Source organism: Lynx rufus, unplaced genomic scaffold (genome assembly GCF_022079265.1).
Source record: "Lynx rufus isolate CCGP_SWC_20201006 ecotype Redwood Valley unplaced genomic scaffold, mLynRuf1.p SCAF_1, whole genome shotgun sequence".
NCBI lineage: Eukaryota > Metazoa > Chordata > Mammalia > Carnivora > Felidae > Lynx > Lynx rufus.
This window is the reverse complement of record NW_025814823.1, coordinates 91,300,048-91,320,485: the sequence shown is the minus strand read 5'-3', so window position 1 is coordinate 91,320,485 and position 20,438 is coordinate 91,300,048. Positions and strand designations below refer to the sequence as shown.

The 20,438-nt window shown below is 38.7% G+C and overlaps 1 protein-coding gene across 1 annotated transcript; it reads left to right on the top strand.

Moving 5' to 3' along the window:
- The first annotated feature begins 3,831 nt into the window (after nucleotides 1-3,831).
- On the top strand, nucleotides 3,832-7,141 carry LOC124514852 (olfactory receptor 1361-like). The gene is made up of 3 exons (XM_047083174.1): nucleotides 3,832-3,865; nucleotides 4,030-4,116; nucleotides 6,207-7,141. The coding sequence occupies exons 1-3, from the start codon at nucleotides 3,832-3,834 to the stop codon at nucleotides 7,139-7,141; spliced, it is 1,056 nt and encodes a 351-aa protein (XP_046939130.1).
- The last annotated feature ends 13,297 nt before the right edge of the window (nucleotides 7,142-20,438 follow it).

Here is a 20,438-nt window from a genome sequence, read left to right as displayed (position 1 = left end):
TATACACTCTTACCACTCCTATTCAACATTGTACTGGAAGTCCTAGCCAGTGCAGTGAAGCAGGGGAAAAAATACATACGGATTGAAAAGGAAGAAAATAAAGCTAACCCATTGGTAGATAACATTACTGCCCAGGTACAAAATTCCAAGAAATATACAAAAACAAATCTCACAAGAAAACAAAAAACTCCTAGAACACAGTTTAGCAAGGTCATCGGATACAACACATAAAAATCAATCAGATTTCTATATCTTGGCAATGAATAATTGGAAATCAACAATTTTTAAAGTATTATTTATAATATATCAAAACACATGAACTACTTAAGTCTAAATTTTAAAACATATGCCAAGTCTTTTTTTTTTTTTTTTTTTTTTGAGAGACAGAGAGAGCTAGCATGTGAGCAACATGAGCAGGGGAGGGGCAGAGAGAGAGGGAGACAGAGAATCCCAAGCAGGCTCTGGGCTGTCAGTGCAGAGCTTGATGCAGGGCTCGAACCCACGAACCATGAGATCATGACCTGAGCCAAAACCAAGAGTTGGCCACTTAACTGACTGAGTGCATGCAAAGTCTCTATGCTAAAAACTATAAAATGTTTTTGAAAAAAATCAAAGAAGACATAGAAATGGAAACTATCACAATGTTTACAGATTGGAAGACTAAATATTAGAAAGAAACCAACTGCTCTCCAAATACCCTACAGATTTATCACAAGTCAAATAAAAATATTTGATGGACTATTTAAAAATTTTTTTAGAAATTAACAACTGCTTGTAAAATTTATATGGCAAGGCAAATGAACGATTTTGAGAAAAACAAAGTTGAAGGATTCACACTATCTGATTTCAAGACTTAACATCAAGTTACAATAGTTTTGACCAGAGCATAGACACATACATTAATGGAACATGATAGACTCAGAAATAGACCCACTCATCTATGTTAAATTGATTTTAGAAAAAGGTGCCAAAGCAATTAAATGTGGAAAAGATAATCTCTTTAATAAATAAACTACAATATTTTAATAAACTGCAATATTTTGATAGGCAGAGTAAAAAAAAATTAAACAGATCCTTATCTCACATGATACACAAAATTAACTCAAAATGGATAATGGACATTAATGTAAAACAAAAACTATAAATTTCTAGGGGAAAACATAGGAACAAATCTTTGTGATCGTAGGTTAGACAAAGATTTTGTAGGTCTGACAACATAAGCATGATCCATAATGCGATTTAAAATTATAAATCAGACTTCAGAAAAATGTAAAATGTTTGCTCTTTGAAGATACTTTTAAGAAAATGAAAAGACGAGCCACAAACTCAGAGAAAATATTTGCAAACGCTACATCTGATAAATGCTTAATAAACACAATATGTGAAGAAGTCTGAAAATTTGAAAATAAGAAAACAGCTCAATTTTTCAAATGGGTAAGAGATTTGAATAGACCACTTGACCCCAGATGATGTATGGGCAAAAGATGCCCTGCCTCATTAGTATTCAGACTTGCAAATTAAAACTGCAATGAAATCACTCTACATGCCCTTTAGATTGCTAAAAACCAAACCCTGAAAAGATCATGGATGTGCAGAGCAATAGCAACTCACTTTCATTGCTGGTGAGAATGTAAATGGTACACCTACTTTGGAAAATGGAGTTTCTTAAAAAGTTATACATACACTTGCTTTATTAGTCAGGTGTCCTGCCATCACACACCACCACAGACTGGGTAGCTTAAAGAACAGAATTTATTGCCTCATGGATCTGGAGGTTATGTGTTCAGGATCAAGGTTCCAGCAGATTCAGTGTCTGGGGAGAGCCATCTTCTTGGCTTGCCCATGACTACCTTTCCACTGTCCTCATATGACCTTTCCTCAGTGCCTCTGTGCAGAAAGAGGAAGAGAGTTCTTTGGGGTCTCTTTTTCTAAGACAATAATCCTATCAGAACAGAGCTGTACCCTGGGGTGCCTGGGTGGCTCAATTGGTTAAGCATCCGGCTCTTGATTTCAGCTCAGGTCATGATCTCACGGTTTGTGGGTTCGAGCCCCATGTTGGGCTCTGTGCTGACAGCTCAGAGCCTGGAGCCTCCTTTGGATCCCCTGTCCCCCTTTCTCTCTACCCCTCCCCCACTCACACTCTGTCTCTCTCTCTCAAAAATAAATAAACATTAAAAAATTTTTTGAAAAAAACAGGGCTGTACTCTTGTGACCTCATTTAACCTTAAGTACTCGCTTAGACACACCCCCCCCCCCCAAATACAGCCACAGTGGGGTTAGGGCTCCAACATATGAATTTGGGGGACATAAACATTCAGTCTACAATACTTCTAGATATCTATTTAAGTAAAATAAAAAGCTATGTTCAGAAAACCCTGTATACAAACAACTATAGTGGCTTTATTCATAATCCATCAAACAGAAAACAGTGCAAATGTCCTTGAACTAATCAATGGATTAACAAATGCTGGTACATCAAAACAATTAAATATTACTTAACAGGAAAATGAACAGCAATATTGATATACTTATATCATGATTGCTGGGGGCTGGAGTTTGGGTAGGGGTTACCTACAAAGGGACACAAGGCAATTTTGAAGGATGATTAAACCGTTTGGTATTTTGATTATCATGGTGGTCACAACACTAGATGCACTTGTCAAAAACTTGCAGAACTGTACTCTAAAATAGATTATTTTTACTCTATATAAAGTATACTTAAATTTAAAATAATCAAGCAAAAACTCGTTTTCTTTCTGTATTATATTTGTTGAGTTCTAATTTTATTATTTTATGACCAGAGAATGTGGTCTCCAAAGTTTAGATTTCAGAAAATTTTTAAGAGTTTTATTTTAATTTTTTAACGTTTATTTATTTTTGAGAGACAGAGAGAGACAGAGAATGAACAGGAGAGGGGCAGAGAGAGAGGGAGACACAGAATCCAAAGCAGGCTCCAGGCTCTGAGAGTCAGCACAGAGCCTGACGTGGGGCTCGAACCCACAAACTGTGAGATCATGACCTGAGCCGAAGTCGGACACTTAACTGACTGAGCCACCCAGGTGCCCAAATTTTCTTATAACCAATAAGATATTCAATAATAGTTAATATTCCCTGGGTTCAGGGAATTATTTATATATAATTAATATAAAAATGTTATGTATGTGTAATTGTGCATATGTGTATATATACTTATTTAAAATTACTAGATCATACTTTAAATTTGGTAATTCAAATCTCTGATTAACATGATTTTTGCCTACTAGAATCATTAAGTTTTGAGAAAGGCATAATAAAGTATTTTAATAAAAGTGTAAATTAGTAAATTTTTTCTTGTATTTTTAAGAGCTTTTGACTTTTTCTGTTATGGTGGTTGTTACATTTTTCATAGTTTCTTAATTGGTTAAATGTTTATGTATATTATGTAGTTGATCATCACAAAGCATACCTCCCACTCTTCCTGTCACTGATTTCCTAGACAGACAACAGACTAAGAAAGGAGGATGTGAGTATCCAAAATTGTGTAACAAGTATTTGAACAAGATTCCAGTCTCTCTCATTCCTATTTTTTGTGTCTGGACAGAATATGAAAAACAAACACTTAAAATGTGTGTCTCTATGGGGAATCCACCCTGGGGACACCCAACCTTGGCAGCTATTTCTGCCCTGATCCCTAAGAAAGTCCTAATCTCCAGGGAAGGAAGATCTGCTTGTTTGTTCCCAATCATCCACACCAGACCTAGGAGAACAGCAAAGATTCCTCAGTCCTCAGCCCTGGCTGACACTTTTGTATCATCCAGCGTCAAGCAAGGAGCCAGTGGAGATGGGGGTACCATGACCACATCTCACAGCAGCAGAGGACAGCCAGGTAAGAAGGGCTGGAAAAGCAGGTGAGGGCATGGGACCTCCAACAACAGATTCACGTGCACACAAACACGCAGATAAGCAGATACACGAAATCCCTCTGCACCTGACCAAGTTCAAAGGGGGCATGTGTCCTGGTTTGACACATACAAGCCTTTCCCTTTTCAGGATGTGCTGCCCACTGCAGGACAGAGCAGGCACGTTTCCAAGGAGGACGTAGGAAAGCAGCAGTGGGAGACGAAGGAGACAGCTCAGGTTAGTGGCGCTAGGGTCAGTGACTGCAGGCTCCTAAAAATCCTGTCCAGAAGCTCAGGCCAAGAGCTGCCCCTTCCTCCTCACAACAGAGACTCTTCTGGCAGACATTCAAGCCCCTCCCATGCTGCCCCTACTCTCTACCTTACCTCCTCCCACTATATCCACTCATAGTAAGAGGAATTCAGTGGGTGACTACTAAAATGTGGCTGGTTTCCTGGGGAGTCTCAATTTGAAGGTTTAAACTGGAAAATTCTTTTTTTTTTTTTTTTTTTGGCTGTAACCTACATTCCCAATGCTGGAAGTGGGAAACTCTACAACAAGGAAGCATGGGATACTCTGAGCTTGTTTTACTCACTATTTGGCCTTTGTAGCAATTCAAAGATGACAGGAAGAATCTCATTTGATATCCTGTTATCCCTCTTTTTTATCTTCTCCTCTGTTTCCATTATGGGAAACTATCTGTCTTTGAGACCAGAATATTCACACCCGCTGCCCAGCCAGTCTCTTGTCTTCTTGATGACGGGTCTCCCTCACCCCTCAATGTCTCCAGTCCACATTAACCAGGTTCCTTCTGGAGCATCTTCGAGCTTCTGTCTAGTACTCTTTTACCTACCTGTGTCCTGGGAAATAGTCCAGGTAAAAAACAACCTCCAGTCTCAGCACTTTTCCCTTGATTTTATGGATTGAAATCTCAGTGGCAGGCACCTCACTATGGAGATTTTCCATTTTATATATATCCTACAACCAATTCCTAGGAATATTCCCTACAACATCCTCTGGCCTAGCAATCAAGTCATATCACAAAGCAGTTCGTGCCTCTCTTTCTTCCCTTTGCCTCAAGCCTTTGTTCTCATGACTAACAAATGCACTCCCTCTCCTTCACTATTCCAATACCATAAATTCTTCCAGGGACATTTCATTCACAGTGCTTTACTTGACTCCTCCCTCCCTATAATGATTTCTTAGTGCGGGGATTATCTGCTGGAGGTACCACATGAATTTGCTTTACCAATCAGTAAATCCCTTTTGTCCAATAGCAAAAATAATCTGACTAAATTATTGTGTGTGTGTGTGTGTATACATACATATACACACAGTAAAACCTTGGTTTGCGAGCATAAATCATTTCAGAAACATGCTTATATTCCAAAGCACTCATATATCAAAGCGAATTTCAAGAACCATTGGCTCAGTCAGTTGTGATCATGTGACATTTGGCTTTATGCACTACTTGTATTGCAAGACATTGCTCCTTTATTAAGTTAAAATTTATTAGAAATGTTTGCTTGTCTTGCAGAACACTCACAGAACAAATTACTCACCATCCAAGGTTATACACACACACACACACACACACACACACACACACATACATATATATACACACATGAGTGTATCACTTTCAAAAATATATCTGTCTTTGTTCTTCTATCAGAAATCAGATGAATGTTTCACACAGCAACCTGAACAGTGTGCTTAGGTCAGCCTTCCCAACAGCTGTGATCTATGCTTAGGTCAACTTAAAAGCAGCTAAAATTTTAGGGACAAACCACCAACTAGGTCTTTCAAAACCAACAAATTTTCCATAATTTGGGAAAATATAAATGCCACAGATAACATTTGCAGGTTTGTAAACAGCATTTAGTGCAGAACCTGCCACATGGTTAAGTTTTTACAATAAATGGTTAGCGAATCAAAAAAGACCATACAGAAAAAAGCATTTCACCCAATTTGGATATCTAACTTGTCTCATGAATTTGGAAATATCACTTAACTGCCCTGAGCCTCAGTTCTTTTATATGTTAAGTGAAATAAAATATCTCAATTATTAGATGAGGCTAAATACCATACATGAAAGTATCTGTATATGGTACTCAGTAAATAAGAGTAGAATAAATAAAACTATAGCCACTGGTAATTAAACACTCTTAAATTAACCAGGGTTTTTCTGTAAACCTGTAATAGTAAAGTGTCAAAAAGACTATTCAGCTTTAGGTAATTCTCAACCAAATGGAAAAGTGGTTCCAAAATATATTTGCTCAAATGTTGACATATGATCTAACCCTATGATGATATTTTCTCCCCTGCAGACATGGATAGAGACAACCAGACTATGGTCACAGAATTCCTTCTCCTGGGACTCTCTGGGCAGTCAAAGCAGGAAGAGATTCTCTTTGGGCTGTTCTTGTGGATGTACCTGGTCACCATCATTGGGAACATTCTCATCATCCTGGCCATCAGCTGTGACAGTCATCTCCATACCCCCATGTACTTCTTCTTGGCTAACCTCTCCTGCATCGACATCTGCTTTTCATCAGTCACAATCCCCAAGATGCTGCTGAATCACATACTGGGAAGCAAGTCTATCTCTTATGTGGAATGCATGACCCAGATCTACTTCTTCATCACTTTCATCAACATGGATGGGTTCCTTCTGAGTGTGATGGCCTATGACCGTTATGTAGCCATCTGTTGCCCACTCCACTACAGCATGATCATGAAGCCCAAACTCTGTATCCTTCTGGTGGTGGTCTCTTGGGTCATTACAAACCTGCATGCTCTCCTACACACTCTTCTCATGGTCCGACTCACCTTTTGTTTCAACAATACTGTGCATCACTTTTTCTGTGACCCCTATGCAGTTCTAAAGCTGTCTTGTTCTGATACTTTTATCAATGACCTGATGGTATTCACTGTGGGTGGACTGATATTTCTGACACCATTTACATGTATCTTCATTTCATATGCGTATATCCTCTCTAATGTACTGAAGTTGCCATCTGCCCATGGAATAAGGAAATCCCTGTCCACATGTGGATCCCACCTCACTGTGGTGTCCCTCTTCTATGGGGCAATCCTGGGGGTCTATATGCACCCTTCATCCTCCTACTCAGTCCAAGACACGGTGGCCACTGTCATCTTCACAGTGGTGACTCCCCTGGTCAATCCCTTCATCTACAGTCTGAGAAATCGTGATATGAAGGGAGCCTTAAGGAAACTGATCTCAAATTCTAGAAAATTTTAGAGTTTAGAAGATTTTTGGCTATTATACATTGTTTCATTTTATTAACAGAGAAACTGAGTCCCAGATAGATATAAACTCACTCATGACTATTCCTCCAATTAATGATACATGATCATGCTCATGCTTTTAATGAGGCCGATAGTTGCTTGTAAGTCCTAAAACTGTTACGTTTGTTAATTATAAAAAGGGCTCATTCTAAACACTCATTTTACTAACAACCAAAAACTCAGGACAAGACATATTTGGATAGTTTTGGGATGATTCCAGCAAGCCCATGAGACAGTGGCCACCACAATGGTCCGGGAATTTCAGAGGACTTTAGAGCTGGCTCTAAATCAATGCCCTCTTGGCTTCACATTAGGAGATGTTAAAATTATCCACAATTTACTGAGTCACAGAAAGGTTATCATTACCAAGGCTGTACAACTAGTAATTGTTGGTTACAGAATGGTCCTGTTGACTCTCAGGGTCACTGGTTGTTACTGAGTTAGGTAATTTTCCCTCTATCCTAGGCTCAAGTCAATCTCCCAATCTCTTACAGTTCAGAACCCTACCTGTACACTACTCTCCCTCACTACCATTCTAAATTTTTGGTGCTTTTTTGCTCAGAATGGGAGTCAGGAAACTTCAGATAGTAGCTAGACTTCCTCATGGAACTCTTGGTATCCCTTCAAGTCAAAATGGTCTAAGGGAAGGGGCACCTGGGTGGCTCAGTCAGTTGAGCATCTGACTCTTGAATTTGGTTCAAGTCATGATCTCATGGTTTGTGGGATGGAGCCCTGCATCGGGCTCCATTGTGCTGACAGTGTGAAGCCTGCTTGGGATTCTCTCTCTCCCTGTGTCTCTGCCCCTCTGCTTGCACTCTCTCTGTCTCTCTCAAAATAAATATATAAACCCTTTTTAAAAATGGGCTAAGGGAATTAGGATCCCTTGATGCTGAAGTGTCCAGAGTTACTATAGCATCTTAGGGACATGAAAATATGAATTAATTATAGAATTTGGATTGGGACCCAGGACTTCTGATTCAAAGCCCAGAGTTTGTTCTACTCCATGGGGCCAAGTGTCCAGGAGTCCTAGCCTCTTCTACTCTATACCTGAGGGCTCAGAACCCACAAGAAAGTTCCCACCTCCTCTTTCCTGGTGTCCAGAGGGCACTCATCTAATCTCCAGTGGCCAATCTTCAATATTCCTCCCCTCACTGGCCTTCTTGCCCTCGCTTCTCTCCTTTCTCAAACTCCTTCAATCTCCAATCCCCAAACTCCAATAGGACTGAGTGCTAATCAGTACTCATTGTTCTCACCATCAGCTCCTTTCTGACTTGGTCCTAACAGTGACCAACTCTTACCTTGACCACAGCAACAGCCTTATGGTAAATCTGACTGCCTCCTGCTTCTCCCTACACTTTTACCCTGCACACAGGATCTGTCTGATCATCCTAAATCACTGATTGTATTTTTTCAGTCAGTCCTTATATAAAACATTGAAGAGGCCAGGATAAATCCAAATATTACCTTCAAATAAAATGTCTAACATGATTTGGCCTCAACCTATACCTACAATTTTGTCATCAACTCACATATTCATCTGTTCCATGACTTGTCTCTCCTATTTTCCTTCTCTTTCCTTCCTTCATTCTCTGCTGGAAGACTCCCCAGATTTTTTTAAGACTGGAATATTTGTGCATTTCCCTGAACCCATTTACTGATCACATCCCACAGACATTTATGGAGCACACAATATAGTGCTTCTCAGATATAGCATGTGAACTTCCTAATGTATGTTGGTGCTGATGGAAACCGGACTATATGTGGTAAACCTGATGTATCTTCCTGAACTAGGAGTTTGACTTTAGAAGTAGTTTAGTGCAAATGTTCGAGATATAACAGACCAACATTGGTGTTTAAGGTTATAGGACCATTTTAGGCTCATCATATTTTTTGCATTGCCCATATCTATCTGCATACATGTCTCATATGGTTATTACACAATGCACTTATTCAAGAAAGTACCATAGATTATGCATGGGCATATCCCCTACAATGCTTAGTAGACCTTTTCTTCATCCCAAATAATCATGTATTGAAAAATCATTGATGATGTGGTAGGCAAGTGTAATGGGAAACTGGAAAGCGGACATTCCTAGACACAAAAAATCAGAGTAGTAGAATTTACATCTAGGGATCTAGAATACTGACAAATTTACTCTGGAACATGGAAACATTTCACTGAATTCTAGCACCCAAAGAGGCATCAGGGTTGAATGGAAAGAGCCATGTTTTGGGGTATGGTTTTATTCCTCAGTCCCTCTCTCCCTCAACTTTCAGTTAAAGGTTGGGTATGAGAAGGAGGATGAAGACAGAGGGACGTCAGTGAATGTACTAGATGGTACAGACTCTGATCACTCTGTATCCACATGGTTCCCATCAATTCATCTTAGGGCAGAAGCCATCATTCACCATACAGCAAATTTGCCTTAAAGGGGAAAAGAATCCTCTAAAATGTCAGTGTCATGGTGTGAACAGAAAGAGGAAAGGCCTTGGTCTGGGTCAGACTGGTTACGGTATGAGAGGTTATATGCTGGTCAATTTACCAGAGCCTCAGAACTTTAATCTTCCTACTTCTGCAGACCACCTTCTACTGAATCTTCACTGGCTCCCTGCATTACTTTTCACAGGCCGACTACATAAGGGGACTGTAGGGGAGACAGTGAAAGGAGTTTACTCCAGGGGCCTGGGCAGAATCAGCCTTTATTGTGGTTTCTTGCATGTGAGGCACCCATAGGATATGAACTCATGAAATTCTGAACTCATAAATTAAAGCTCAGCATCATCTGGGGCCTCTAGTGCCCTCTCCTCCATAGAACCAGATGCAGGACCAGGCTGGCAGAGTCCACCCTGGGTGCAGTCAGGAAATCAGGACTCTGTCTGGGAATTCACCCTCCAGGGCCTCTTCTCTGCAGGTGGGACTCCCAGCAGACACGATCCCCCTTCCTCACAGGCAACTTCCATCCAGCACTAATTAGCCACTAGGGGCCAGCTTTTTGCAAACAATTGAAACAACTTGGGTAGTTGACTTCAGCTCAGTGAATGTTGAAAGAGAGGCTTATCCCGCTTCCCAGCATATTTCCCCAGACACTGGCCATTGCAAATGAGATGTTTTCCAGTGACATGGGATCATCTCCCTCCAACTTGTGCTTCAAGTGTCTGCTCCAAGGCTACGCCAGCCCAGGGAGCCTTCCAGGAGAGCCTGGTACTATCTCTTATGAGCTGAAGCCTTTCACTGGTATTGCAACCTCATAAAGATTGTTACTGTCCTGCATGTAGTATCTTGTCTCCCTGTGCTTGAGGCCAGAAGCTAAGCTTCACATGGACTTTGTCTCTCACAACATCAATCGGCCTTCAGTAGATGACCTTGTCCTTTTATCCCATGAATATTAAAAACCAGTTTGGCCTAACTGATGAATTCTGATTCCTAATAAATCTAGTTATCTATACTAACTTTTCACGAGCCACAAAGAATCAGTATCTTGCCAAACCCATTTTCAAGACAGGCCATCTTTTATTTGCTCTAAACTTTAGGCATATCATGTTGACGGCCAAAAACTACTGGTCCAGGCTTGTCTTCATTTTTAAAGCTTTTAAAATTTTTTTTTAATGTTTATTTACTTTTGAAAGAGAGACAGAGAGACAGAGTGTGAGCAGGAGAGGGTCACAGAGAGAGAGAGGGAGACACAGAATCCGAAGCGGATTCCAGGCTCTGAGCTATCAGTACAGAGCCCAACATGGGGCTCGAACTCACAAACAGTGAAATCAGACCTGAGCTTAAGTCGGCCACTTAACCAACTGAGCCACCCACGTGCCCCAGGGTGTCTTGATTTTTAAATGTGAGATACAGTGATATGTAGGCAGATCCCTGCTACTGTATTGTGAAAATATCTGGCAAGAAGGATGTGACATTATTTTTACTCTTTCTTAGGTCTTTGAGTATAAACAAATAAATAGCTTTTAAGCCAAGTTATTTTAAGCAAGCACAATACAGACTTCCCATAACTGATGTTGATATGCAATCTGCCATTTAATACCTTTTAGAATTTAGTTGAAAGAGCAGTTTCCTGAAATTGTCAGCAGACATGACATGAGGTATAAGACAGTAAGGAAGGGGCACCTGGGTGGCTCAGTTGGTTAAGCGACTGACTTTGGCTCAGGTCAAGATCTCACAGTTCATGGGTTTGAGCCCCTCGTCGGACTCTGTGCTGACAGCTCAGAGCCTAGAGCCTACTTCAGATTCTGTGTCTCCCTCTCTCTCCCTCTCCTGCTTGTGCGCTCTCTCTCTCTCAAAAATAAATAAACATTAAAAAAATAATAAAGTAAGGAAAAGCTAAAAAAAAAAAAAAAGATGGGAGCATGACAAAGAGACATAGCAGGCAACAAGAAAGAGCTCCCAATGACCAACACTAGAACAAGTCAAGCAACAAATAAATAAAGTAGTACTGCATTATAACCCAAAGTATAAAGTAAATAAACATGAGTCCATACTAATAAAAACAAATGATCGAATATACAAATAAATGGGGGAGAAGGGGTACATTTGTCTTACAGAAAAACTCCAAGTATTATATGTAGATACTTCTCCCACCCCAACTTGCCAAAAGGTGGAAGTTAATCCTCTTCCCCTTCCTTCATGGCAGCTGGACTTAGTGACCTACTTCCAAAGACCAGAGTACAGAAAAGGGAAAACAGTAACTTTAAAATACAGAAACCTGACCATGATACTACCTTAACCAAGTAATCAAGGTTAACATCATTCAAAGTCACAATGATATCATGTGCTCCCTATATGACATGATGAGAAGGGTCCTCCACCTCTGTGGGATTCTTCCCCCAAAGCCATAATGATAGCCTAACCATGAGAAAATTTCTAAAACCCAAAACTGAAAGGCATTGTACAAAATACCTGACCAGAACTCTTCAGAAGTGTAAAGGTCATGAAAAACAAGGAAAGACTGAGGAGCTGATACAGATCAGAGCACACATAAATGAAATAGAGACTAAAGAAAAAACAATAGAAATGACCAATGAGACAAGAGCTGATTCTTTGAAAAGAGACACAAAATTGATAAATTTTTGGTCGGACTAATGAAGGAAAAAAGAGAGGACTCGAATAAATAAAATCAGAAATGGAAGAAAAGTTACAACCAACATAACAGAAACACAAAGGATTATAAGAGACTACTATAAAAAATTATATACCAAAAAATGTGCCAAACTAGAAGAAATGGGTAAATTTCTAGAAACATAAAATCTTCCTAGACTAAATCAAAAATAGAAGATCAATCTGAACAGACCAATTACTAACAAAAATTGAATTTAAAAACTTCCAACAAACAAAAGTATAGGACATTTATCCTAACATTTAAAGAAGAGTTAGTACCTATCATTCTCAAAGTATTCCAAAAATGTGAAGAGGAAGGAATGCTTCCAAACTCATTCTACAAGGCCACCACTACCTTGATATTAAAACCAAACAAAGATAACACACAAAAGGAAAATTACAGGCCCATATCCCCAATGAACATAGATGCAGAAATCCTCAACAAAATATTAGCAAACTGATTTCAACAATACATCCAAGGAAGAGTATTACAGATCCTTACAAGGGTCAAGTAAGATTTATTCCAGGGATGTAAGAATGGTTCAATATCCACAAATCATTCAACACGATATACCATATTAATAAAAAGAATAAAAATCATATGATGACCTCAACAGATGAATAAAAAGTGCTCAAAAAGTGGGTATAGAGGAAACATACCCAAACATAATAAAGGCCATATATGACAAACCCACGGCTAACATCATACTCAATGGGAGAAAACTAAAAGCTTTTCCTCTAAAATCAGGAACAAGACAAGGATGTCCACTCTTGCCACTTACACTGAACACAGTGTTAGAAGTCCTAGCTACAGCAATCAGACAACAGAAAGAAATAAAAGGCATCCAAATTAAAGAAGTAAAACTGTCACTATTTTCAAATGACATACTATATATGCAAAACCCTAAAGACTCCACCAAAAAAGTTTAGAAATAATAAATGAATTCAGTAAAGCTTCAGGATACAAAACTAATATACAGAAATCTGTTGCACTTTTATACACTAATAATGAACTCTCAGAAAGAGATTAAGAAAACAATCCCATTTACAATTGCATCAAAAAGAATAAAACATCTAGGAACAAATTTAGCCAAGAAGGTGAAAGACCTGTACTCTAAGACTACAAGACAATGATAATTAAAATTGAAGATGATATCAATAAATGGAAGGATATACTGTAGACTAGATTCATGGATTAGAATAATATTGTCAAAATGCACATACTACACAAAGCAATGAACAGATTCAATGCAATCCCTATCATTTATCACAGAAGAAGAACAAATAATCCTAAAATTTGTATGGAACCTCAAATAGCCAAAGCAATCTTGAGAGAGAACAGAGGTGGAGGCATCTCACGCGCTGATTTCCAACGATATTACAAAGCTATAGTAATCAAAACAGCATGGGACTGGCACAAAAACATAGATAAAATGTAGATACACAGATAAATGGAACAGAATAGAGACCCCAGAAATAATCCCACACTTATATAGCCAATTAATCTTCGATAAAGGAGGCAATGGGGAAAAGACAGTCTCTTCGATAAGTGGTATTCAGAAAACTCAACAACTACACGGAAAAGAATGAAACTGGACCACTTTCTTATACCATATACAAAAATAAACTCAAAATGGGTTAAAAGATCTAAGTCTAAGGCTGGAAAACTGGAAAACTCTTGGAAGACAACAAAGGCAGTAATCTCTTGGACACTGGTCTTAGCAATATTTTTTTGGATTTGTCTCCTCAGGCAAGGGCAACAAAAGCAAAAACAAACAAATGGGACTCCATCAAACTAAAAACATTTTTCACAGTAAAGAGAACCATGAACAAAATGAAAAGGAACCTACTGAATGGGAGACAATACTTGCAAATAATATAACCAATAAGGGATTAATATCCAAAATATATAAAAAACTCACACAGCTCAATATCAGAGAAACAAACAATCCAATTTAAAAATAGGCAGAGTACCTGAATAGACATATCTCTGAAGAAGATAAATAGATGGCCAACGGACACATGAAATGATGCTCGATATCACTAATTATCAAGAAAATACAAATCGAAACCACAATGAGATATCACTTCACACCTGTCAGAATGGCTATTATCAAAAAGACAAAGTGTTGGTGTGGATGTTGAGAAAAGGGAACCCTATGCTCTGTTGGTAGGAATGTAAACTGGAGCAGCCACTGTGGAAAACAGTACAAGGTTCCTCAAAAAATTAAAAATAGAACTACCATGTTATCCAGCAATTCCACTTCTGGGTATTTATCCAAAGGAAAAAAAACCCATTAAATAAAAAAGATATATACACTCTTATGTTCATTTCAATATTATTTACAATAGTCCAAGAAATGGAAACAATAGATGAATTGATAAAGACGTGGTATACACATACAATGGAATATTACTCAACCACAAACAAAATTGTGACATGGATGGATCTAGATGGCATTATGCTAAATGAAATAAGTCAGACTGGATTTATAATGATATGATCACTTCCTTATATAAACATTGCACAACTAACTGCTATACACCTGAAATTAATATAATATCGTATGTCAACTATACTTCAATTAAAAAAAACCACACAACTAGTAACTATGTACACCTGGGAAAATCTTTTTTTTCAGTGTTTCTTTAACTTATTTTTTAAAATTAACCTATTATTTTATTTTATTTTATTCTATTTTATTTAAAATTTACATCCAAATTAGTTAGCATATAGAGCAACAATGATTTCAGGTGTAGATTCCTTAGTGCCCCTTACCCATTTAGCCCATCCCCCCTCCCACACCCTCTCCAGTAACCCTCAGTTTGTTCTCCATATTTATGAGTCTCTTCTGTTTGTCCCCCTCCGTTTTTATATTATTTTTGTTTCCCTTCCCTTATGTTCATCTGTTTTGCCTCTTAAAGTCCTCATATGAGTGAAGTCATATGATATTTGTCTTTCTCTGACTAATTTCACTTAGCATAATACCCTCCAGTTCCATCCACGTAGTTGCAAATGGCAAGATTTCATTCTTTTTGATTGCCGAGTAATACTCCATTCGATATATATACCACATTTCCTTTATCCATTCATCCATCGATGGACATCTGGGCTCTTTCCATACTTTGGCTATTGTGGATAGTGCTGCTATAAATATTGGGGTGCAGGTGACCCTTCTAAACAGCATACCTGTATCCCTTGGATAAATACCTAGTAGTGCAATTGCTGGGTTGTAGGGTAGTTCTATTTTTAGTTTTTTTGAGGAACCTCCATACTGTTTTCCAGGGTGGCTGCACCAGCTGGCATTCCCACCAACAATGCAAAAGAGATCCTCTTTCTCCACATCCTCGCCAACATCTGTTGTTGCCTGAGTGGTTAATGTGAGCCATTCTGACAGGTATGAGGTGGTATCTCATTGTGGTTTTGATTTGTATTTCCCTGATGATGAGTGATGTTGAGCATTTTTTCATGTGTCAGTTGGCCATCTGGATGTCTTCTTTGGAGAAGTGTCTATTCATGTCTTTTGCCCATTTCTTCACTGGATTATTTGTTTTTTGGGTGTTGAGTTTGATAAGTTCTTTATAGATTTGGGACACTAACCCTTTATCTGATATGTCATTTGCAAATATCTTCTCCCATTCTGTCAGTTGCCTTTTAGTTTTTGCTGATTATTTCCTTCACTGTGCAGAAGCTTTTTATTTTGATGAGGTCCCAGTAGTTCATTTTTGCTTTTGTTTCCCTTGCCTCCGGAGACATGTTGAGTAAGAAGTTGCTGCAGCCAAGTTCAAAGAATTTTTGCCTGCTTTCTCCTTGAGGATTTTGATGGCTTCCTGTCTTACATTGAGGTCTTTCATCCATTTTGACTTTAGTTTTGTGTCTGGTGTAAGAAAGTGGTCCAGGTTCATTCTTCTGCATGTCACTGTCCAGTTTTCCCAGCACCACTTGCTGAAGAGACTGTCTTTATTCCATTGGATATTCTTTCCTGCTTTGTCAAAGATTAGTTGGCCATACGTTTTTGGGTCCATTTCTGGGTTCTCTATTCTGTTCCATTGATCTGAGTGTCTGTTCTTGTGCCAGGGAAAATCTTTATGCACCCATAGTCATCTGCAAATCCTTGAAAAACTTATGAAGGTTACACCAGTGTGTACAGAATGTTTTTAGCAGCAGAATTTTTTTTGAAAAGTTTTTTATTGTGGTAAATTACAAATATAGAAATACACAATACAATTTACAATCTTAACTACTTTTCAGTGTACAGTTCTGTAGTCTTAAATTCATTCATAGTGTTATGCAACCATCACCACCACCCATCACCGCAACTCTTCATCTTGCAAAACTAAAATGCTGTACTGGTTAAACATTAACTCCCCATTCCTAGCCCCTGGTAACCACCATTCTACTTTCTGTTTCTATGATTATGACCACTTTAGGTACCTCATGTAAGGAGACTTATAGGCTATTTGTCTTTTTGTGACTGGCTTATTACAGCAGCATGTTTTCTTCACAATTATTATTACTCTTATCAGGCAATGAAAAACAAAAAACCTTGGGACAGAGTCAGTATTTAGCCTATTGAGAGCCATTTGATTAATGCGAGACAAAGGAATTTTAGTTAGTTTTCAGTTTGTTTCCTGCTTCTTGTTCCTCTGTTTCTCTTTTCTGGTCATTTCGTGGGTTACTCTTAAGATTTTCAGATTTCCATCCTGATTTATAGAGTGTTTTAGAGTGTATCACTTTGTAGTTTTTTTTTTTTTGATGGTTGCTCTAGATATAACAATATACATTCATAACTTATCAGTCAGCCGAGTGCAGAAACCTTACTTCCATGCCTCCTCACTTTTAAAATATAATTAAGTATTCCCATTATATACATCGAGAATGTCAAATGGTGTTATTTTTGCTTCAACCATCATGTCTGACGTAAGAAACTCATGAGTAGGATAGTGTATTTTATAGTATCCGTTTTTTTTACCCCTCCCCTTAAAAGCTTTTTAAATGTTTATTTATTTTTGAGAGAGACAGAGTGCAAGGGGGGTGGGTCGGGGTAGAGAGAGAGGGAGACACAGTATCTGAAGCAGGCTCCAGGCTTTGAGCTGGAATCACATGAATGAAATCACATACAGGGAGATCATGACCTGAGCCGAAGTCGGATGCACGCTTAACTGACTGAGCCACCCAGGTGCCCCAATCCCCCATCCCTTTTTTAATCCATTTTTATGTTCTTTTCTTTCATCAGTTTCAAGCCTTTGTTGTTGTTACCATTTACTTCGTTTAGAGTATTTCATTCAGTTATTCTTTAAGGGTGGGTTTGCTGGCAATCAATACTCTTAGTTATCTTTTGAAAATGTCTTTATTTCCTTTTTATTCCTGAATGATATGTTCACTGGATATAGAATTCATTGTTGACAATTCCTCTCATTCCACTTGAGAAACATATGCTATTTCCTCTGGCTTCCATGGTTCAGATCAGGGCAAGAGGGTGTTTTTTCCACTGGTGTTTGAAGTAAGGTGGGCATTACCAACAAAGTTCTCTGTTAGGCCACCCTTTTCCTGGTTTTGACAAGGAGGAACAGGCTTAGAGCTTTTTTGGTCTGTGTCTGTTGGAGGTTCTGGTATGGCAGCTTCTGGAACACATTAGCAGAAAGATACGGGAGAAGATAAGAAAAAACAAAGGGAATTTATCACCATGATGCTCCTCAGCCCTGAAGTTCTTACAATTTGTCTTCTTCTTTTCACATTTCAGAGTCTTCATATGCTTGTTTATTGTTTGCCCAGGATTTTTTAGTTGTAAGAGGAATGACTTAGGAGGAATGGTGGTCATCTGTTTTGTCTCAAACCCCTGATACAGAGTTTTTCCCAACATTTTATTATGAAAACTTTCAAACACAAAGTTGAAAGAATTTTATAGTGAACACCCATATACCATCACCTAGATTCTACTATTAATATGAGAAGGGTCTACTTCTCAACTTGGGTAGATGTCTTTAGAATTAGGTGTTGGGGTGCCTGGGTGGCTCAGTTGGTTAAGCACCCGACTTCAGCTCAGGTCACAATTGCATGGTAGGTGAGTTGGAGACCTGCATTGGGCTCTCTGCTGTCAGGTAGAGCCTACTTAGAATCCTCTGTCTCCCCCACACTGCCCCTCTCTGTGTGCACACTCTCTCTCTCAAAAATAAACATTAAAATTTTTTTAAAATTATTTTTTATAAATTTTATAAATTATATATGAATTATTTTTTAATTATGTTATTGTTGGATTGTATGTTCCAATTGCCTTTCTGGATATTTCACATTTTTAAAAGTATGAAAAATATGATTCTATTTTTGTTTCATACACACAAATGTGTGTAAGCACACACAGTAGCATATATGAATAGATGTAGTGTTTCTTTATTAATATTTCTTCATTCCACATACTATGTGTAAACTTTTTATAATTTTATTTTCAAAATCAGGTAAACAACAAAGAACATCTCTCTTTACAAAACTTGTGCATATGCAATATACCAAAATTTTGAAAACTTTTTTTTAAACGTTTAGTTATTTATTTTTGAGAGAGAGAGAAAAAGCATTACGGGAGGAGGAGCAGAGAGAGAGACAGAGAGACAGAGAATCCCCAACAGGCTCCACACTGATGTGGGGCTCAAACCCAGAAACGGTGAGATCATGAGGTGAACCAGACTTCAGATGTTTAACAGACTGAGCCACCCAGGCCCCCTTGAACATTTCAATATAAAGTACATATACAAGCAATTAAAATTGGAAAATATTTAAATGGTTCGATAAATATGAGATCATATTTAATTTCACAAGTACTCAAAATTAGATATAAAAAATTTGGCTTACTGAATAAACAAAAGCTTTTTCAAAAAAAAATGTTTAAAAAAAACCAGAGTAGGCATGGATGCTAGGCACAGCACATATTGTCACCAACTGCTTATGGAAATAAAAACTGTAAAATCTTCCAGGAACGCAACTAGACAATGGGCTTAGAATTCCACTAGTCTTTGATCCAGTAACTCAAGAATTTTAAACTAAGAAAACAATCTTCAAAGATATAGGTACAAGAATATTAATGGAGCCAAAAACTGGAAATAATATAACAATAGGGCTAAATAAATTGAGCTTAGTTCAATACAAGTAACTAAAAAATTTAATTAGTCGTAGTGGGATGCGCTGAAGCCATTCAAAATAGTACTGAAGGAGACTATTTATTGGCAAATTCAAATGCTCAAACCACATTCTTAAGCAGGGAAAAACCCAAAAGAGGTTACAATTGCTATCTGCAAGATTCCATTTTGTTAAAAGGAGGTCAGCAGTGATTGAGAGATTAACATGGAGTTTAAAGGGCTGTTAAAAGATGTTCACCAAATCGTTAACCTCTTCTGTGTACTGGCATCAGGTGCAAACCTTCCAAATGGGACATATTCCTAGTACGAAAAAAAGGGAGAAAAGGGAGGGAAGGAAGGAAGGAAGAACGAAAAGATAGCCTTTGACTTCTCTGCACCTAGAATGCCCCTACCCTCCTTCACTGCCCCGGAATCTTCCCTCCATTGCCTCTCCTGGAGGGCTGCCAGAGAAACTCCACTCTTCCAAACCCACCCAGATCCTCCGACCCTGCTTTCCTTTCGCTGTTTTCCATAACGCGTATTTTCTAAAATGTTATATAATTATGTTCATGGCTTATTGTCTGCTCTGTACCAACTTCCCCAAAAGTTCTCGAAAGCAATGATCTTTGCTTTGTTCACCAACTGATTTCCAACCAATGGTGTTTGGCACGTAGCAGGTGCTAGATACCATGCGGTTGAATCACTGAAGGGAAAATACGTTTGTTCTCGGCGGTTGTCTACTTGCCTTACTATCATTTACCCAGATGCACAGCTTCAAGGCACCGCCCTTGGCGAACCTACGTTTGCGTTCCGTGGAACTGGAAGACACAGCTTCGCAGCTCAAGGACTGTGACCCCCGAGCCCGGAAGTGGGATCTGGGCACGTGACAGGCTATCGCGCAGAACTACACTTCCCAGAACGCTTGGGTCCTCGCGTGAACTACATTCCCCAGAGGCCTTAGCGGCCGTCCCTAATTCACCCCCTGCCCCGCCTCTCTGGACACCCGGCTTCAGCAGCAAGCGGCTCCGGGCCTCAG

Bases quoted from the DNA above. Each gene is read 5' to 3' on its own strand.
- LOC124514852 (XM_047083174.1), top strand. From the start codon at position 3,832: ATGACCACATCTCACAGCAGCAGAGGACAGCCAG. The intron at 3,866-4,029 runs GTAAGAAGGGCT...TTCCCTTTTCAG, and splicing joins CAGCAGCAGAGGACAGCCAG to GATGTGCTGCCCACTGCAGG. The intron at 4,117-6,206 runs GTTAGTGGCGCT...TCTCCCCTGCAG, and splicing joins AGACGAAGGAGACAGCTCAG to ACATGGATAGAGACAACCAG.